Source organism: Acanthochromis polyacanthus, chromosome 7, assembly GCF_021347895.1.
Source record: "Acanthochromis polyacanthus isolate Apoly-LR-REF ecotype Palm Island chromosome 7, KAUST_Apoly_ChrSc, whole genome shotgun sequence".
Taxonomy (NCBI): Eukaryota; Metazoa; Chordata; class Actinopteri; family Pomacentridae; genus Acanthochromis; species Acanthochromis polyacanthus.
The window spans coordinates 2,241,351-2,260,362 of record NC_067119.1 but is presented as its reverse complement, the minus strand read 5'-3'; the positions used below and the strand labels follow the sequence as shown (position 1 = coordinate 2,260,362).

The following is a 19,012-nucleotide window of genomic DNA, read 5'->3' as shown; positions in this document are numbered from 1 at the left end:
TTAGGATTTATTTTTTTCTGGATCTGGTCCTGGATGAGGACTGGTTTCAGACGGTCTTGGATGGGTCTTAGATTTTTTTTTTAAACCCCAAGAACATCAAACCTACCATCAAGCATGGTGGTGGCAGTATCATGCTCTGTGGAACTGGAATAAAGGTTCTAGACTGGTCTCCCCAAAGTACTGACGTAGAGCCATCAAGAAGCTGAAGAAACAAACCTCAGAAAGACGACAAGTTTAGTTGAACTGAACCAGTTCTCTTGTGTTTCCCGTTTGTCCTTTTGGGTCTTGTTTTTGGTAATTTACGTCTTGTTTTTGTCATTTTGTGTTTTATTTTTGGTGTTTTATGCCTGGTTGTTATTTTGTGTCTGTTTTTTGTCATTTTGTGTCTTGTTTTTGTTGTGTTGTCTTGTTTTTGGTGTTTTATGTCTTGTTTTTGTCATTTTGTGTCTTGCTTTTGTTGTGTTTTGTTTTTGGTGTCTTGTCTCATTTTTGTTGTGTTCTGTCTTGTCATTTTGTATCTTGTTTTTGGTGTTTTAAGTCTTATTTTTGTCATTTTGTGTCTTGTTTTTGTCATTTTGTGTCTTGTTTTTGTCATTTTAGGCCTTGTTTTTGGTGTCTTGTGTCTCGTTTTTATCATGTTCTGTCTTGCTTTTTTCGTTTTGTGTCTCATTTCTTTTCATTTTGTGTCTTGTTTTTGTCGTTTTAGGTCTTGTTTCTGTCATTTTAGGTCTTGTCATTTTGTGTCTTTTTGTCATTTTGTATCTTCTTTTTGGTGTCTTGTGTTTCATTTTGCTGTGTTCTGTCTTGTTTTTTCATTTTGTGTCTTGTTTTGTCGCTTTGTCTTGTTTTTTTTCGTTTTCTGTCTCGTTTTTTTTCATTCTGTGTCTTGTTTTTGTTGTTTTGTGTCTCATTTTTGTCATTTCAATCAGTCAGTTCAATTGACCGTGTAATGATACTGCCAGCTCCATGCTTGACGGCAGGTTGAGTGTCCAGAGGAGTTGCAGATAAACCAGAAGAACCAAACTGAGGAGGAAACGGACTACATCTGATCCAGTGCAGCACCAACAACAGTCCCTTCAGCTCCAGTGTGAAGCTGTGAAGCTTCTCTGTGGTTTCTCTGTTTACTCCTGAGCGACGTCCGCTGATGAACGATCTGCTCAGCTTCAACCAACAGCTGACTGAGTGAGTCTGACCTTCTGACCTAATGACACGGCGGCAGACAGGAATGCTCTCCAGCTATCGGCTCAAACACTCAGCCGCAGCTTTGGCATGTAAATGGCCGCTCGACGGACGTGTGCGAGACGAGTGCGTGTCTGTTTATCAGAGCGTGTGTCGAGTCTGAAGGCGTCCACACACTTCCTCCGTCTCAGTCTGAAGTTCATCTTAACGCCAAACCGCATCAACGTCACGACTTTCTTTAACTTTACGCACAAAACGGCAACAACGTCAAGATGCCCACGTTATTCTGTCTGTTTGTCGTAACTTTGCGTCTGCTTTTGTCCATTTGTGTCTCTTTGGGGTCATTTTTTGTCTTGTTGCAGTTATTCTGTGTATTTGTAGTCGCTGTGCATCACCTTTTAGTCATTTTATGCCTAGCTTCAGTCATTTTCAGTGTCTTGTGAGGTATTCTGTGGGTATTTTGCATCTCTTTGTGGCCATTTTGTGTGTGTTTGCAGTCGTTTTGTGTTATTTATAGTCTTTCATCTTCCGTGGTTATTTTATGTTTGGAGTTATTTTGTGTAACTGCAGTCATTTTGGATCACTTTGGTCATTTTGCATCTTTTTCATTTTTTGTGTCTGTTTGCATCTTTCTGGTTATTTTGTGCAATTGCAGTCGTTTTTTTGTATTGCTTTTTGATCAATTTTGTGTCTTTTTGTGGTTATTTTCTGTGTCTTTGCATCATTTTTTTAGTCATTTTGTGTTTCATTGTGGACATTTATGACGTTGTGGTCGTTGTGTGTTTCTTTGTAATCTTGTGGTCATTTAGTGTTTAGAGTTATTTTGTGTCATTGCAGTGGTTCTGCATTGATATTTTGGTAATTTTGTATAATTTTTGAATCTTTTTGTGGTTGTTTTGCATCTTTTGTTGTAATTTTGTGCATTTTGGAGTTAATTTGTGTAATTGTGGTCACTTTGCATCACCTTTTTTGTTAATTTTGTGTTTCTTGTTAGTCTTTTTGCATCTTTTGTGGTTATTTTGTATTTGGAGTTGTGTATTTTCATTTTACATTGTTTTTTGGTCATTTTATGTGCCTTTGCGGTTATTTTGTGGAACTTCAGTCACTTTGCATCACTTCTTGGTCATTTTGTGTGTCTTTGTCATCATTTTGCAAGTTTTTGTAGTTATTTTGCGTCTCTGTAGTTTAGTTTTTCTGGTCATTTTGTGTGTTTCTTTTCAGTGTTTTTGCATCATTTTGAGTTTTTAGAGATATTTTTTGCAATTGGAGCCATTTTGCATGATTTTGGGTCATTTTGTGCCGTTTTATGGTTATTTTTACGTCTTTTTCTGGTGCTTTTGCATCTTTTTGTGGTTATTTTGTGCTCTCACTTCCTGGCTGTTTTGTGCGTCCTTGCAGTTATTAACTGGAGGATTTCATTGTCTTTTCCCGTTTGCTGCCAATGTTTGCAGTTTTCCAGTGATGCTGAAACTTGTCCAGAGGTAAATAAGTGAAGCTGGACTCTGATTGGCTGCTGAACCAGACGTCACCACTTTAGACCTCAAATGGACCAATCAGCTGCTTTCCTCTCAGTAACGTCTGATTAAACGTGCAGACAGGACGTCAGCGTCAGAAAAAGTCCGACTGTCAGCCTCCTTCTTCTTCATGTTCTCCTTTTCAGTCTAAATCCTGTAAAACTGTTCCTGAGAGCCGATCAATGATCACAGCTTCTGTTCTACAGCTAATCAATGAAACTCCACTAATTCTACCGTTATCTGCTCTCTTCATCTCCTCCTGCTTATCTCACCGTGTCTCCTCCTCCTCCTCCTCCTCCTAATCTCACAGGTTCTCAGGAGATAATAATAAACACAAACTCTGAATTTATGGGAAGTTTTACTTTGAATTAATCTTCAACAAAAATGTGACAACCAGCATCTGTCAGCTGGAAAACATCTCTGTGGTCATTTTGTTAAGTTGTGGTTGTTTTGTGTCTCCTTGTGGTCATTTTATGTTTTTATGGTCATTGTGCATCTTTTGGGACCATTTTGTGTCTCTGTGGGGGGTTTTTTTTGAGTCTTTTTGTGGTTGTGTTGTATCTTGTTGTGGTTGTTTTGTGTCTTTTTGCAGTTTTGTGTTTCTTTGTGGTCACTTGGTCTTCTTTGGTCATTCTGTGTCTATTGGTTGTTTTGCATCTTTTTGGGACCATTTTGTGTCTTTTTATGATTGTTCTGTGCTTTTTGTGGGTGTTTTGTGTCTTTTTGTGGTTGTTTTGTGTATTTTTGTGGTCGTTTTGTGTATTTTTGTGGTTGTTTTGTGTATTTTTGTGGTCACTTTGTGTATTTTTGTGGTTGTTTTATGTCTTTGAGGTTGTTTTATGTCTTTGTGGTTGTTTTGTGTCTTTTTGTGGTCACTTTGTGTATTTTTGTGGTTATTTTATGTCTTTGTGGTTGTTTTGTGTCTCCTTGTGGTCATTTTATGTCTTTTATGGTTATGGTGCATCCTCTTAGGACCATTTTGTGTCTCTTTGTGGTTATTTTATGTCTTTTTGTGGTTGTTTTGTGTCTCTTTGGTCATTTATGTTTTTGTAGTTGCTTTGTGTCTTTCTGCAGTTGTTTTGCGTTTCTTTGTGGTCACTTAGTCTTTTTGTGGTCGCTTTATGTCTTCTTTGGTCATTTTGTGTCCTTTTATGGTCATTTTGCATCTTTTTGGGACCATTTTGTGTCTCTTTGTGGTCATTTCGCGTCTCTAGGGTAAATTTTTTGTCGCCCATTTGAGGTCATTTGCACCATTTCAATGTATTTTGTGTCACTTTGTGCCAATTCTGTGGTTATTTGTTGTCTTCTGGTTGACATGTTTTGTGTGTGACTGCAGTAATTTATTTTTGTGTGCTCATTTAATATTTTATTACAGTTGGTTTCACAGCACCGATATTTTTCTGCAACTTAAACCAACTTTTAGGAAGCTATGATCTCTGATGTGTGAATCTACCAGTAAGGAAACTCTGATTCTCCTCACTGCTGGTAAATCTTCCAGAATCTGTTTGTTCTGCTGGGTTCTGCTGGGTGAAACAGACCCAGAATGAAGCCACAGTTCTGCTCCGTCATCCGTCCTCCTGCTGCTCTTCACTCCACCAGATCCTTCACTTTTCTTCAACACGTCGCTGTGGGTCCATTTCATCAACAGCGGTCCAACAGCAACAGTCCAGAACCATCAGAGCCGCTCCATAAATCACACGCTAATCACGGTTCTGAGATAATATTTATAGAACCGACCCCGATTCACCTCCACAGCAGAGGTTCTGTCTGCACAGCAACAGGAGCAACATACCGAGGTAATACTACCTTAAAATACTGAGGTAATACTACCGTAAAGAACCGAGGTAATACTACCCTAAAGTACTGAGAAAATACTATTCAAAAGTAATGAGGTAATACTACCTTAAAGAACCGAGGTAATACTACCTTAAAAACCGAGGTAATACTACCGTAAAGAACCAAGGTAATACTACCTTAAAGAACCGAGGTAATACTACCTTAAAGTACTGAGAAAATACTATTCAAAAGTAACGAGGTAATACTAAAGAACCGAGGTAATACTACCTTAAAGAACCGAGGCAATACTACCGTAAAGAACCGAGGCAATACTACCTTAAAGAACCGAGGCAATACTACCGTAAAGAACCGAGGCAATACTACCTTAAAGAACCGAGGCAATACTACCTTAAAGAACCGAGGTAATACTACCCTAAAGTACTGAGAAAATACTATTCAAAAGTAACGAGGTAATACTACCTTAAAGAACCGAGGTAATACTACCTTAAAAAACCGAGGTAATACTACCGTAAAGAACCAAGGTAATACTACCTTAAAGAACCGAGGTAATACTACCTTAAAGTACTGAGAAAATACTATTCAAAAGTAACGAGGTAATACTAAAGAACCGAGGTAATACTACCTTAAAGAACCGAGGCAATACTACCGTAAAGAACCGAGGCAATACTACCTTAAAGAACCGAGGTAATACTACCTTAAAGAACCGAGGTAATACTACCTTAAAGAACCAAGGTAATTCTACAATAAAGTACTGAGGTAATACCATCCACTCTACTAGTAATGTCGCCCTAGAGTACCAGAAATAACAGCACCGAGGTAATACTACCTTAAAGTACTGAGAAAATACTATTCTAAAGTACCGAGGTAATACTACCTTAAAGAACCAGAACCAACAGTACTGAGGCAATACTAACCTAAAGTACCAGAAAATTATTGAAACCATTATTCTGCAAATTTTGTTGTTTTAACCCTTTTGGATGTTACAGTGTTAAGTACTTTTTCTGTCACCTTTGCTGCCAGAGTTTTTTAACCGTTTTCTTTTTACAGTGTAAATATTTGCTGATAGGTTGAATAAACGACTGCAAGGATCATGAAGGACCTCTGAAGTCGCTTTAAAACATGAAGAGAACTTTTACTGCAGCTCCTCCCAGCAGGTGAAGCTCCACACAAACAACCGGCGGCTCTGAAAACACTCGGATCAAACACGCTACATACGTGTTCCCACACACAAACACACACGGTGTTATTCCAACATGTGATGGAAAACCCCGGCTTTGTTCTCGGACCCCCGCCGTTACCATGCCGACGGGCTGATGTCACACAGAGAGGGAAATGGACCGAGCTAACCCGAACCACCGAGTGGGTTTAACCAAACAGAACCAGAGAGTTTTAACGCTCGTTTTAACGATCACAGAAGACGAGGAGGAAAGTCAAACCTGAACCACTAAACATGAACCGAACCGGGTCTGGGTCCAGATCTGAGCTCTGATTGGATGTAGAAGGACAAAGGAGAACCAAAGGAAGAACTCTGCAGTCATGACAGCAGCTCTATGAGGCTACACTTTTAGCTTAATGCTAACATTGCATATGTTGCAATGGGTTCTGTTAACTTGCTACCATTTGCTAATTAGCACATAAATAAGGAAGGAAGGAAGGAAGGAAGGAAGAAGGGAAGGAAGGAAGGATCAAAGGATAGCAGAAAAAGTGAGAAGGAAGGAAGAAAAAAGGAAGGATAGTAGAAGGAAGGAAGGAACTAAGGAAGGATAGTAGAAAGAAGGAAGGAACTAAGGAAGGATAGTAGAAAGAAGGAAGGAATGAACGAAGGAAGGAAAAAGGAAGGGTAGTAGAAGGACGAAAGGAACTAAGGAAGGATAGTAGAAAGGAAGGAAGGAAGGAAGGAAGGAAGGAAGGAAGGAAAAAGGAAGGTTAGTAGAAGGAAGGAAGAAGGGAAGGAAGGAAGGATCAAAGGATAGTAGAAAAGTGAGAAGGAAGAAAAAAGGAAGGATAGTAGAAGGAAGGAAAGAAGGAAGGAAGGATGGATAGTAGGAACTTCCTGGAACTTTCTGGGTCAAGAACACCACAATTGTTTGCAGATTCTACATTTTTGTTTTCATTTAGAAGGACCAATATTTAAAAACTGGTCCACTTCTGGATCCATTAGACATCTGGATCTACTGGAAACTATTCTGTCTGTTTTCACCAAGTTTTATGGCTGTGGGAGTTTTATTTCTGGAGACATCGAACCTTTATTTTGATAGAATTTAGTTCTGACTTCCAAAAACCACAAATAAATAAACTCTGAATAAAACAGGAGACGGTGAAGCGATACTAATATCTGAAAAAACACAAACCAACAACAGTTATAAAGATTTGGAGCTAAAAGCTACAAAAAAAAAAAAAGACTTTAAGGGTCTCTATTATTACTGTGGCTGTAATAAAGTCCTCCAACATCAAACTTGTAATTTGACATAAACCATTTATGATTCTGTAATCAAAGTGATGATGTCAAAAAACACAAACAGACGTCAGTAAGGAAAACAGACAACGAACCACTAAAACACAGTCGGTCAGTAGGGAACACAGCGATGGACAAACACAAACCAACTCTGGAATCGGTTTTATGACGCCGACAGGAAGTGAGGAATTTACTGAACCCTCAGGAGTCTACTGGACGACCAACAGCTAAATATTTAACCTCAGACTGAGATGATCGAGGTTCTGATGGTCACTGCTGGTTTCTGTTCTAGCCTTTGATCTGGTCGAAAGAAAACTTCAGGAAAAAAATGGAAAGAAAACCAAACAAAACAGAGGATGAAGACTAGAAGAAACAGAATCAGAACCTGGACTGTTTATGTTAACTTTCTTCTCTGGAAGGAAGGAAGGAACTAAAGAAGAAAGGAAGGCACTAAACAAGGAAGGAAGGAAGGAAGGAACTAAAGAAGAAAGGAAGGCACTAAGCAAGGAAGGAAGGAAGGAAGGAAGGAAAGAACTACGGAAGGAAAGAGGAAAGGAAGGAAAGAACTAAGAAAGAAAGTGAGGATGGATGGAAGGAAGGAAGGAAAGACCTAAGGACAGAAGGAAAGAACTAAGGAAGGAAGGAGGGAAGGAAAGAATCAGAGAAAGAAGGTAGGAAAGAACTAAGAAAGGAAGGAAGGCGCTAAAGAAGGAAGGAAGAATAGTCGGAAGGAAGGTAGGAAAGAAGTAAGGATAGTCGAAGGAAGAAAAGAAGGAAGGAAAGAACTACGGAAGGAAGGAGGAAAGGAAGGAAGGAAGGAAGGAACTAAGAAAGAAAGTGAGGATGGAAGGAAGAAAAGACCTAAGGAAGGAAGGAAGGAAAGAACTAAGAAAGAAAGGAAAGAATTAAGGAAGGAAGGAAAGAAGGAAAGAATCAGGGAAGGAAGGAACTAAAGATAGCAGAAATTAAGGAAAAAATAGATTTTCATGAACTTTCTTGAGTCTTGACTGAATCAATCAGCTGATCAGTGAATCTTCAAATGTTTATTTTTCTATCTTTTCGATGGACAGACAGCAGGAAAACTAAATCATAAACTAAAATAAAGTTTTTGTGTCTAATTAAAGGATCCTTCTAAACGGAGGACTCTCAGCAGATCGATGTCTCCACCAGTAGAATCCTGCAGCACCGCTATCAGCCAGCGTCTTAATTAAAAGTGGCCCTTCCTGGTCGCCATGGACAACCTGACACAGCTCCCTGATTGGCTATAAGACACACATCACTTCCTGTTTTGGGAGGCGTCAATAAGGAGTTTAACAGCGGCTGAGTGCTAGCGGATCTCCATCGATGGGCCTAATGAGACCTTCAGCCGATAATCTGCTGCAGGTTACAGCCAGTTATCGTATCAGCGCCTCGGCAGGAGGTCAAAGGCTGGCTGGAGGCCCTGAGGAGGGTCGCAGGTGGACACAGCAGGGTCCCAATAAAGGACAGCTACAGCAGGAAGTACTAGAACTACAAGGTTTACTGGTTTTACTGGTCGGGAGGTGTTTATGACCTGATCACATTCTGAGTTTCTGGGGAAAACAAGTTTCGTCCCTCCGTCCATCCTTCTTTCCTACCATCTATCCTTCCTTCCTTCCTTTCATCCTTCTTTCCTTCATTCCTACTATCCTTGGTTCCTTCCTTCTTCTATCCTCTGACCTCTGAAGCACCTCCATCCATTCTTCATCCTACCTCCTCCTCCTCCTCCTCCAGAGACTGATGTCCGGTCAGCAGACTGACCTTTAGCAGCTCGTCCACCGGGGACTCATCCATCTCCCAGCATGCTTCACTCTGGCTCTAATGCTAATGCAGCTGTTTATAACGGCCACATTGACGTTCTCCTGCCACCGTATGTAAATACGATGTGCTGTGATCAATGGACCAAGAGGCGACGACGTGAAAACGCTCCGACAGAGCGGCAGGACAGCAGCTCTGAGGCTCAGCGGATGAACACCAGCAGCTCCCACCGCTAAATATTTATTTAGATCAGAACGGACGGATGATAAACTGTGGTTTAATGCAACGTTTTAACGAGCAGCAGCCTCAGGACTTTATCTAAATTTTTATAAAGATTCTAAAGCTGAAACAAGCTGCAAAAATTCTGCGTTTTTAACTAATTTCTTTAAAAATTCACTGTTTATTTAAGATTTGTTAAAATATAGATGTAACTGGTAAAATTACAGACAGAAATTTTGAATTTAAATGTTAATTTAAAAGTTTTTTGCAGTGCAGATACCAAATGATGCTAAATAAAAAGAAAAAAAATGAGCAAAATATCCACAAAATCTGGAAAATACCCAGATTTTAACGTGACACAGAACTTTTACAGTATATTAGCTGCGAAACACGACTACAAGTCTGTTTAAAAAAGATTTTAGCCATTTTTATAGAAGTTTGGGACACAATAAAAGCCTAATCACGGTTTTAATCATCAACTCGTAAAAAATGTACCACTTTCAGTCTGAAAATTGGTGCTATTACAGATAAGATGTGAAATATAAAGAGTTTTATTAGTCGTGTTTGATCAGGATTTTCTGATTTGTCAGTGTTTAGAATGGACTCTATCGTACATTCAGTCAACAATGACTCACAAACGCCTCAAAATTAACAAAAGTTAGATCAATGTGGCTCAAAATCTGTCAAAAATTACTCAGAAATGTCTCCAAAATGAACCAATTCTTTCAAGAAAACATCCAAAATTTGTTCTCAAATCTCATGACTGCAAAAACTTACTTGTAAATTGTCCAAAATATCTAAAGCCTTTTCAAAATTTACCCCAAAAAAGTCAAAATTGAGTCAAAACAGACTTGAGAATTTACTAAAATGGCATAAAACTGTCATAAATGAGTTTAAATTTGTCCTAAAGGAGTTAAAATGAAGCAAAACTACCAAGAAGTTTCCAAAATCTCAAAAAAAGTTCAGATTATCAATTTATAAAATTCAAGAATAGCTGAAAAACTACCCAGTCAGTTTCATAACCAGATGTGGCCATCAGTATTATGGGATGTATCCGAGTGTGAACACTTTAGAGTCCTACAAACAGTCACTGGTCCCCTGGATGTGTTTCTGTTTCTGATATTTCACCAGAGAAAACTTCAGAAAGCTCATTCTGGGTATAAAAAACAAACAAACTAAAAACTAATTCTGGGCAAATTTTCTTTAATTTTTGGCAGATTTTCATCTGATTTTGAACAAATGTTGAGTCTAATTTGACAGTGACTCATTTTGGATGATTTATGCGTTTGCTTTTTACAATATGGAGTAATTTTGGTAGTTTTTATGTGATTTTGGACGAATTTCATGTCATTTGGAACAAGTTTTTAAGTAACTGTCAACAATTTTTAAATAATTATATCTAAAGACCTTAAAATAGTGCATTGTGGGTAAACTTTCATATCAACATGTGGTCAGTGGTTGGTCAGAACGGTTCCAGACGATGAAAGGATGATTTTATCTCCATTTAACACCAGGATCAGCTGACAGAGACACTAATTTAAAGTGCTAAATAATGAGCTTACCTCCCACAGGTGTCTGGTGTTCCTCACGGCTCCAGACTGCAGCTTGTCCAGCAGCAGAGGAACTCCCTGGAACGGTCCGATCCAGGTTCCCTGAGGAATCCTCTGGGCGGCACAGATCCCATAACCCAGACCAGGAACGGTGCTGGTGCAGAGACACACCTGCAGACGACACAGAGGGTCAGAGTTTATTCAAAACAACAAGAAGAACGGTTTTGTTTTAAACTGCTAGATCTCCATGGTAACTGATGCTGTGGAGCTAGATCTCCATGGTAACTGATGCTGTGGAGCTAGATCTCCATGGTAACTGATGCTGTGGGGCTACATCTCCATGGTAACTGATGCTGTGGGGCTAGATCTCCATGGTAACTGATGCTGTGGAGCTAGATCTCCATGGTAACTGATGCTGTGGGGCTATATCTCCATGCCATGGTAACTGATGCTGTGGGGCTACATCTCCATGGTAACTGATGCTGTGGAGCTAGATCTCCATGGTAACTGATGCTGTGGGGCTACATCTCCATGGTAACTGATGCTGTGGGGCTACATCTCCATGGTAACTGATGCTGTGGGGCTACATCTCCATGGTAACTGATGCTGTGGGGCTACATCTCCATGGTAACTGATGCTGTGGGGCTACATCTCCATGGTAACTGATGCTGTGGAGCTAGATCTCCATGGTAACTGATGCTGTGGGGCTACATCTCCATGGTAACTGATGCTGTGGAGCTAGATCTCCATGGTAACTGATGCTGTGGGGCTACATCTCCATGGTAACTGATGCTGTGGAGCTAGATCTTCATGGTAACTGATGCTGTGGAGCTAGATCTCCATGGTAACTGATGCTGTGGAGCTAGATCTCCATGGTAACTGATGCTGTGGGGCTACATCTCCATGGTAACTGATGCTGTGGAGCTAGATCTCCATGGTAACTGATGCTGTGGGGCTACATCTCCATGGTAACTCATGCTGTGGAGCTAGATCTTCATGGTAACTGATGCTGTGGAGCTAGATCTCCATGGTAACTGATGCTGCAACAAACAGGAAAATCTGCAAAAAAGAACAGTTTAATAATTTATTATTTCTCAGTCCTGAATAAACATAATCTTTCTTTATAATACTGGAAAATATCAATGACAGAATTTTGTTTTTTTCAGAATTAAATACAACAAAAATCAGTAAAATTTTACAGTCAAACAACCTTTACCTTTATTTATAAAATAGCATTGTTGTTTTATAGATATTTACGGTTATTTGAAAGAAAGATTATGCTGATTAAGAATGAAAAATGGAAAATCATTTATTAAATTAATAATTTACAGATTTTTCTAGCCATATGTTATATCTAGTAAAATCACAGAATTCCACCATTTTTTATGTATTATTTAAAACACCTTTGCATTTTTCAGTTTTTCCTGTTGTTGTTTTTTTAACAGTACAGTCTGTATTCAGCTTATTTTGCATTTGATATTTCTGATGTTTTATTTTTTCCTCATTTTCCTGAATAACCGTCCATACTTCACGGACATCAGTCTAAACGGAGCGTCTGCGTTGGTCTCCTCTGTAAATAAAAGCTGTGATATAAAACCCATAAAGACGGCGTCAGTCACCTCTCTGGGCAGATCTCTCAGCCAATCAGGGACGTCCGGCAGCGTCACGGGAGCCGCCGAGCCGCTGGTTCCAACGAGGCGACGGAGGGAGTGGAGCGGTCCGTGCATCGGACACTCGCCGTTCCTGTTGTCGGCACACATGTCGCATCCTGCTGACGACAAACATACATTCATAAGAAACAGGAGAAAACAAACACTGATGGGAAAATGCTGCGATTTTAAAGCTGTTTTCAGGTAACTGTTGTGTTAACGCCTTATGTGTAATAATTTATATAGAATGTCCTGTTTTTGGTCAAAAAACACCCAAAGACAAACAGAATTAGTGCAAATAGACAAAAATATACCACAAAGAGACACTAAACAACCACAAAGAGACAAAACCACAAAAAAAAACACAAAACTGCAAAAAAAAAAACACAAAACAATCGCAAAAAACCCCACAAAAATACTAAAAAAAACCCACAAAACCACCGCAAAAAAAACACAAAACCACCACACAAAAAAAAAACACAAAACTGCAAAAAACACAAAACCACGGCAAAAAAACACCACAAAACAACCGCAAAAAACCCCACAAAACTGCAAAAAAACACAAAACCACGGCAAAAAAAACACCACAAAACAACCGCAAAAAACCCCACAAAACTGCAAAAAAACACAAAACAACCGCAAAAAAAACACACAAAACAACCGCAAAAAAAACACAAAACAATCGCAAAAAAAACACAAAACCTCAAAAGAAACACACCATTAAAAAAGACAAAATGACCACAAAGACATACAAAAAAAACACAAAGACAAATTACTGCAATGAGACAAAAAAAACAACCACAAAGAGACACAAAATGATCATAGACATGAAACAACTACAAATAGACACAAAACAACAACAGCTGGCAAATAAAAATACATTTTAAAAGCAAACTTTGTGAAGTCGTATTGTGTGTACGAGTGATTGAACAACAAATATTCTTATTTTCATTTAATCTGCTGATTATTTTGTTAATTAATTTATGATAATTTAGATTTAAAACATGAGAAATGAGTGGGTAAAAGCACTAAATATCTTGTTTTGTGCAAAAAAAAAACACTCTTACAGTCATGTAAAAGCAGAAAAACGGTTAATATTTCCATCTGAACTCTGATTTTTAGTATTGTTGCTCCAAAAAAAAGTAATTTTTCTTTCAGGAAACGATCAAACTGATGATTGTGAATCCAAACTGGTGCTTTTAAAACCGTAAAAACGACTCTTCCATTGCTTCCTGCAGTTAAAATGAGGGTCAGAATGGTTTTTAAAGGGACTGATGGGTTCAAACTGAGGGTCCTGGAGCTGTGAAGCGATGCTCTGCATGTTTTCTCAGCAGCGTAGAGCTGGAGCTAGCGAGTGTCAACATTTACCCAGAGATGCAGTCTGACAGTAATGGATGTTAATTGAGTGGAGCGACATAATGAGAGATGATTATCTGCAGAGAAAACTCCCACAGAGCAGCTCTGAGCCTCCTTCTGCTGCTTTCTGACCCAAACCTGAATATCCATCCATTAAACTGGATTACAGTCTTCAACAAGCCGCTTCACGCTCCAGGAAAGGGGGAAAATTCTTCATTAAACCCACATTTTAAAAGAGACTCCGGTTTAAACGTCACATGAGCAAAGACACAAAGAGAAGCCATCAGTAAAAAACTAAATACAGAAAAACTAAAACCACTGAAGTAACGTTAGAAAGCACAGCGATGGACAGAAACAACTAAACGATCCGGAATAAGGAACCAACAGAGGAAGGAAGAAAGTCCACTGGTCCTTAAATTTAAAACCAGACACAAAACAACCACAAAGAGACACAAAACGACTACAAAGAGACACAAAACGACTACAAAAACACATAAAATGACCACAAATGATAAAAAAAAGCCACAAAAAGACACAAAATTACCACAAAAAGATACAAAACGACTACAGAAACAAATAAAATGACCACAAATGATACAAAAGAGCCACAACACACAAAACTACCACAAAGAGACACAAAACTGCTACAAAAAAAAATAAAATGACCACAAATGATACAAAAGAGCCACAACACACAAAACAACCACAAAGAGACACAAAATGACTACAGAAACACATAAATGACCACAAATGATACAAAAGAGCCACAACAACACACAAAACAACCACAAAGAGACACAAAACGACTACAGAAACACATAAAATGACCACAAATGATAAGAGCCACAAAAAGACAAAAAACCACAACAAAAACACACAAAATTACCACAAAAAGATACAAAACGACTACAGAAACAAATAAAATGACCACAAATGATACAAAAGAGCCACAACAACACACAAAACTACCACAAAAAGATACAAAACTACTACTACAAAAAATAAAATGACCACAAATGATACAAAAGAGCCATAACACACAAAACAACCACAAAGAGACACAAAATGACTACAGAAACACAAAATGACCACAAATGATACAAAAGAGCCACAAAAATACACAAAACTACCACAAAAACACACTTAACAGCCTGAAAAGACATAAAATGACCACAAAACAATGACAGAGAGACACAAAACAACCACAAAAATACACAAAACCACAACAAAAAAACACAAAATGACCACAAATAGACATTATACAGTCATAAAAACACACAAAAATCATCACAAAAGGACATAAAATGACCAGAAATGATACAAAACCACCACAAAGAGACACCAAACATCCAAAGTTAACAAAAGCAGCCATCTTCCAACACCAGTTCCTCCCAGCAGGAAATGACATCATCCTGTTGCATCATGGGAAACGTAGGATTCTGGGGTTTGATCCCTGATGGAGAGTAAAACTCTGGATTTCTGATCCGCTGCTGCTCAGATAAAGACTGAAGAGCTGCGATTAATGATTAATATTTGCTCTATTGCTTCTTATTGATCAGTTTTTATCATTATCGATCAATAAAACAACAGAAAACAGAGGAAAAGTCAAACAGAAGAGTCCAAAAAACATCTTTAAACGTCTCATCTATCCAACCGATGCTCCACAACATTAAATCTGCAGAAAGTTTTATCTGTAACTTGTGGGGTTTTTGGAGTTTATTTGAAGATTTGTAATAAAAACACATTTTTTTGTCACTTAATGTGTTGTTTAGTCAGAAACGTTCCATTTTTAAACGGTTTATCAAAAGTCCACATAACTGGAACTTCCTTAAATTAATTAAAATTCAGAAATTTAACATTTAATTATTCAGTTTAACTCTTTTATTAAACTCTAAATCCATTTAAATTTATTGCATTTGTGTATTAATTTCCCAAAAAGCAACAAAGTTTAGAAATGTATCCAAAAAGATCAGTGTGTTTGTCAGAATAAATCAGTAAAAAATAAAAATAAAAATGCACATATTTCACATAAGCAGCCGTCTTTCAAAAGCTCCTATAATTAATGGAGATAAAATCAAAACATTTATCATTTTATGAATTTTAATTAAGTTATTAATAGATTTTACATTTAGTGCATTTAGACAAACATTAAATATTGTTTAATAATTTAATATATTATAGATTTATTGTTCATATAAAAGTCGCCAAAGTTTAAAATATTTGCTTAAAAATGTCAAAAACACAAATGAGCTCTTATGACAAAAAGATGATTTAAAACACATAAAAGGCCTTTTTATTTGATATTTATATTTGATATGTATATTTGATATTTAAAATCAGACAAATTATTCTAACCATCAGTCTGGTTTTGAATTAAAATAATTATTAATTAATAAATGATATTAATTTAATTACATTTTTCTGGACCTAAAAACGGGCTGCACAGTGGTACAGTGGTTAGCACTGTCGCCTTGCAGCAAGAAGATCCCCGGTTCAAATCCCGGCCTGTTCCTGGGATCTTTCTGCATGGAGTTTGCATGTTCTCCCTGTGCATGCGTGGGTTTTCTCCGGGTACTCCGGCTTCCTCCCACAGTCCAAAAACATGCTGAGGTTAATTGGTTACTCTAAATAGTCTGTAGGTGTGAATGTGAGTGTGATTGTGTGTCTGTATATGTAGCCCTGTGACAGACTGGTGACCTGTCCAGGGTGTCCCCTGCCTTCACCAGAGTCAGCTGGGATAGACTCCAGCACCCCCCATGACCCTAGTGAGGATAAAACGGTGTATAGAGGATGGATGGATGGATGGATGGATGGATGGATGGATGGATGGACCTAAAAACTCTGAAATTCTCTTTAATGACAGAAAAACTGATTTTAACACATTATTTTTTCTAAGGACTTTAAAACTAATTTATTAATTGAACTAAAAACATTACTAACAATAATAATTATTATAAATAAAAAACGTTATAATTATTATTAATAATAATAATAATAACTCATAAAACCCACAAAAAATGAAACACTAATGCACATTATATGAACATAAATGTGATTTTTTTGTGCAGAAATAATGAGATGAAAGTCTCAGTTTGCAAATAAAAAATGTTTGCTTACATTATTTCTGGGATATTTCTGCGTATATACACATTAAGCTTCACTTTTGAGATGATTTCACACAAATATGCTCCTATAATTCTGGAAAATGTGACAGAAATACATCTTATGTTAAAATGTTGCTGCCTATAAATCTGAAGGTTAAAGTCTCAATGTGAGAATAAAAATGTTGATGTACGGTTCACTTTTCAGACACATACTCTCCTCTAATCCTAAACAAACGCAACATGAATACACCTCATGATAACATAAATGTCATTTTGGCTCATTAATAATCAGGTTAATGTCTCAATCTGATAATAAAAATGTTTATTTATGTTATTTCTCAGATATTTATTTGTTATGTTTCACTTCTGAGGCGATTTCCCACAAATACACCATAATTCTGGATAAAAGCAACATAAATACACTATATTAGTATTAAAGGCATTGCTGCACATGAAGTTAATTTTTAAAATGACATCTGGGACATTTTTACACATTTACTCATTAAGGTTCATTGTTGATATAAAAACACTTAATATTAAACTGGAATATTAGAATAAAGATACAAAAACTATTATTATCATTGTTGGTGTAATTAATAATCGAGGTCAGACACGAGGGAGTGAGAGTGTGTAACACACACACACACACACACACACACACACACACACACACACACACACACACACACACACACACACACACACACACACACACACACACACACACACACACACACACACACACACCCTCCAGAGACCCCCATCCAGCTCTGTTGGGATGATAAATAGGAGGCCGGTCGGCCGCTGGATCGATCCCCTCCTCCTCCTGTCCGTCCCCCTCCTCCCCCTCCCTCCTGTCTCCCCCCCTGCCCCTCCCTCCAGCCCCCTCCTCCCCCCTCCACAAACACAAAACTATATACGGCAATTAATTCCTGCTTGTCCCTCCATCCCTCATCGGTGCTGCCGGCGCGTATCGACTCAGATTACTGCTGATGGTCCGTTTTATCACCGCGGAATACACACACACACGCACGGAAGTCACAGCAGCAGCAACAACCTCCGACCTTCCATCTGAGGATTATTATAAACTTATAAACTCAGAAGAACCGAAGCGGCGCCAAAACGCGCATTTTACGCATTAAAACGGCACCAATAAGAGGAGGAACGGAGCTAAAAGCCTCATAAATACATCACAGCAGTGTTTAAGTCGACATGAATGAAGTGTTATTACTTCAGGACTAATATAAATATACAAATAAATCAAATATCATGAAGAAATTACTCAAAAAGGAAACAAAAATCGCAGCCGTTGAGCTTTTACGCACATTTAATGCGCAGCAATCCGGTTTTATATCGTTATAATATAAATAAAATGCTCCAATAACCGCCGTGAATTCTGGTTTTCACGTGTTAAATTAGAATTATTACGACTTAACACTGACGGTAAATTAAATAATATAATAGGAGAAATAAAAACTGCCAGATGAATTAAAGCGGGCTCAGAAATCCTCTCCGCGGCTCCAAACCTGCGGGTTTTCGGCTCCTCGGTGTGTTTTACGCTCAGAAACGAGCCGCTGCGGTGTGTTTTCAGACTCCGTGTGCTTTAAAAGATCCAGCGGGACGCCCCGGCTCCGTGAAGAAACGCACCTCGGGGTCCCGGAGAGCTGCTGCTCAGGCGGCGCGTCTTTTACGCATGACGGCACGATGTCGATAGAAATCTGTCCGCGCGCACACTTAGAGCGCACATCCGAGAGAAAAACACTGTTTCAGAGACACGTCTTAGATTTAGCGCGCATTTAGTTTATTTTCCTTTTAAAACAATGACTTTAAGTCTGATTTCCATCCATAGAAAAACTCATTTATCTTCCTCTAAATCTTTCCGGTGGCGCCGTTTGGATTTTTTTTTTTTCATTTTCAAAAGAATTTAATTAATATTTGTGTGAGATGAGATGCTTAAATGTTTAAAGGTTCGGAGGCTTACAGGTGCAGAAATGAAGAGGCCGTTGGTGTTCTAACGGGAATCTAAACGCACTCCGGTTCAGATGAACTCTGACCTCATCCTGGAGCTCCAGCAGAACCTCTGGAGAACCTCTGGAGAACCTCTGGAGAACCTCTGCAGCTCCAGCCTTCAACAAACCACCGACACTGAACCAGATACTACAGAAAATATCTGCTCCATGAAATAAAACAAAGAAAAACGCTTTGAATGGTTCAGAAACCTCAAACCATCCTGGATTTATTTCCAACTTCATTTATAATTTATGATGAAAATTTCACCTGATTGGATTTAAATTATAGATTTATTTTAAAAAGCAGCTGAAAAAATGCACAGAATTAAGATTCAAATGAAAAAAAAACTCACAAATCTTACAGGAAGAATTTATTTTAAAGATTTTAAAATATTAAAACTGAA

At 38.2% G+C, this 19,012-nt stretch overlaps 1 protein-coding gene across 1 annotated transcript in view; it reads right to left on the bottom strand.

The window, feature by feature from the left end:
* The window catches only part of prdm6 (PR domain containing 6), a 107,031-nt gene that overhangs the window by 83,767 nt on the left and 4,252 nt on the right, over window positions 1–19,012 (bottom strand). The window contains 2 exon segments of the mRNA XM_022205454.2: window positions 10,503–10,661; window positions 12,110–12,258. Coding sequence (XP_022061146.2) covers window positions 10,503–10,661; window positions 12,110–12,258 — 308 coding nt within the window.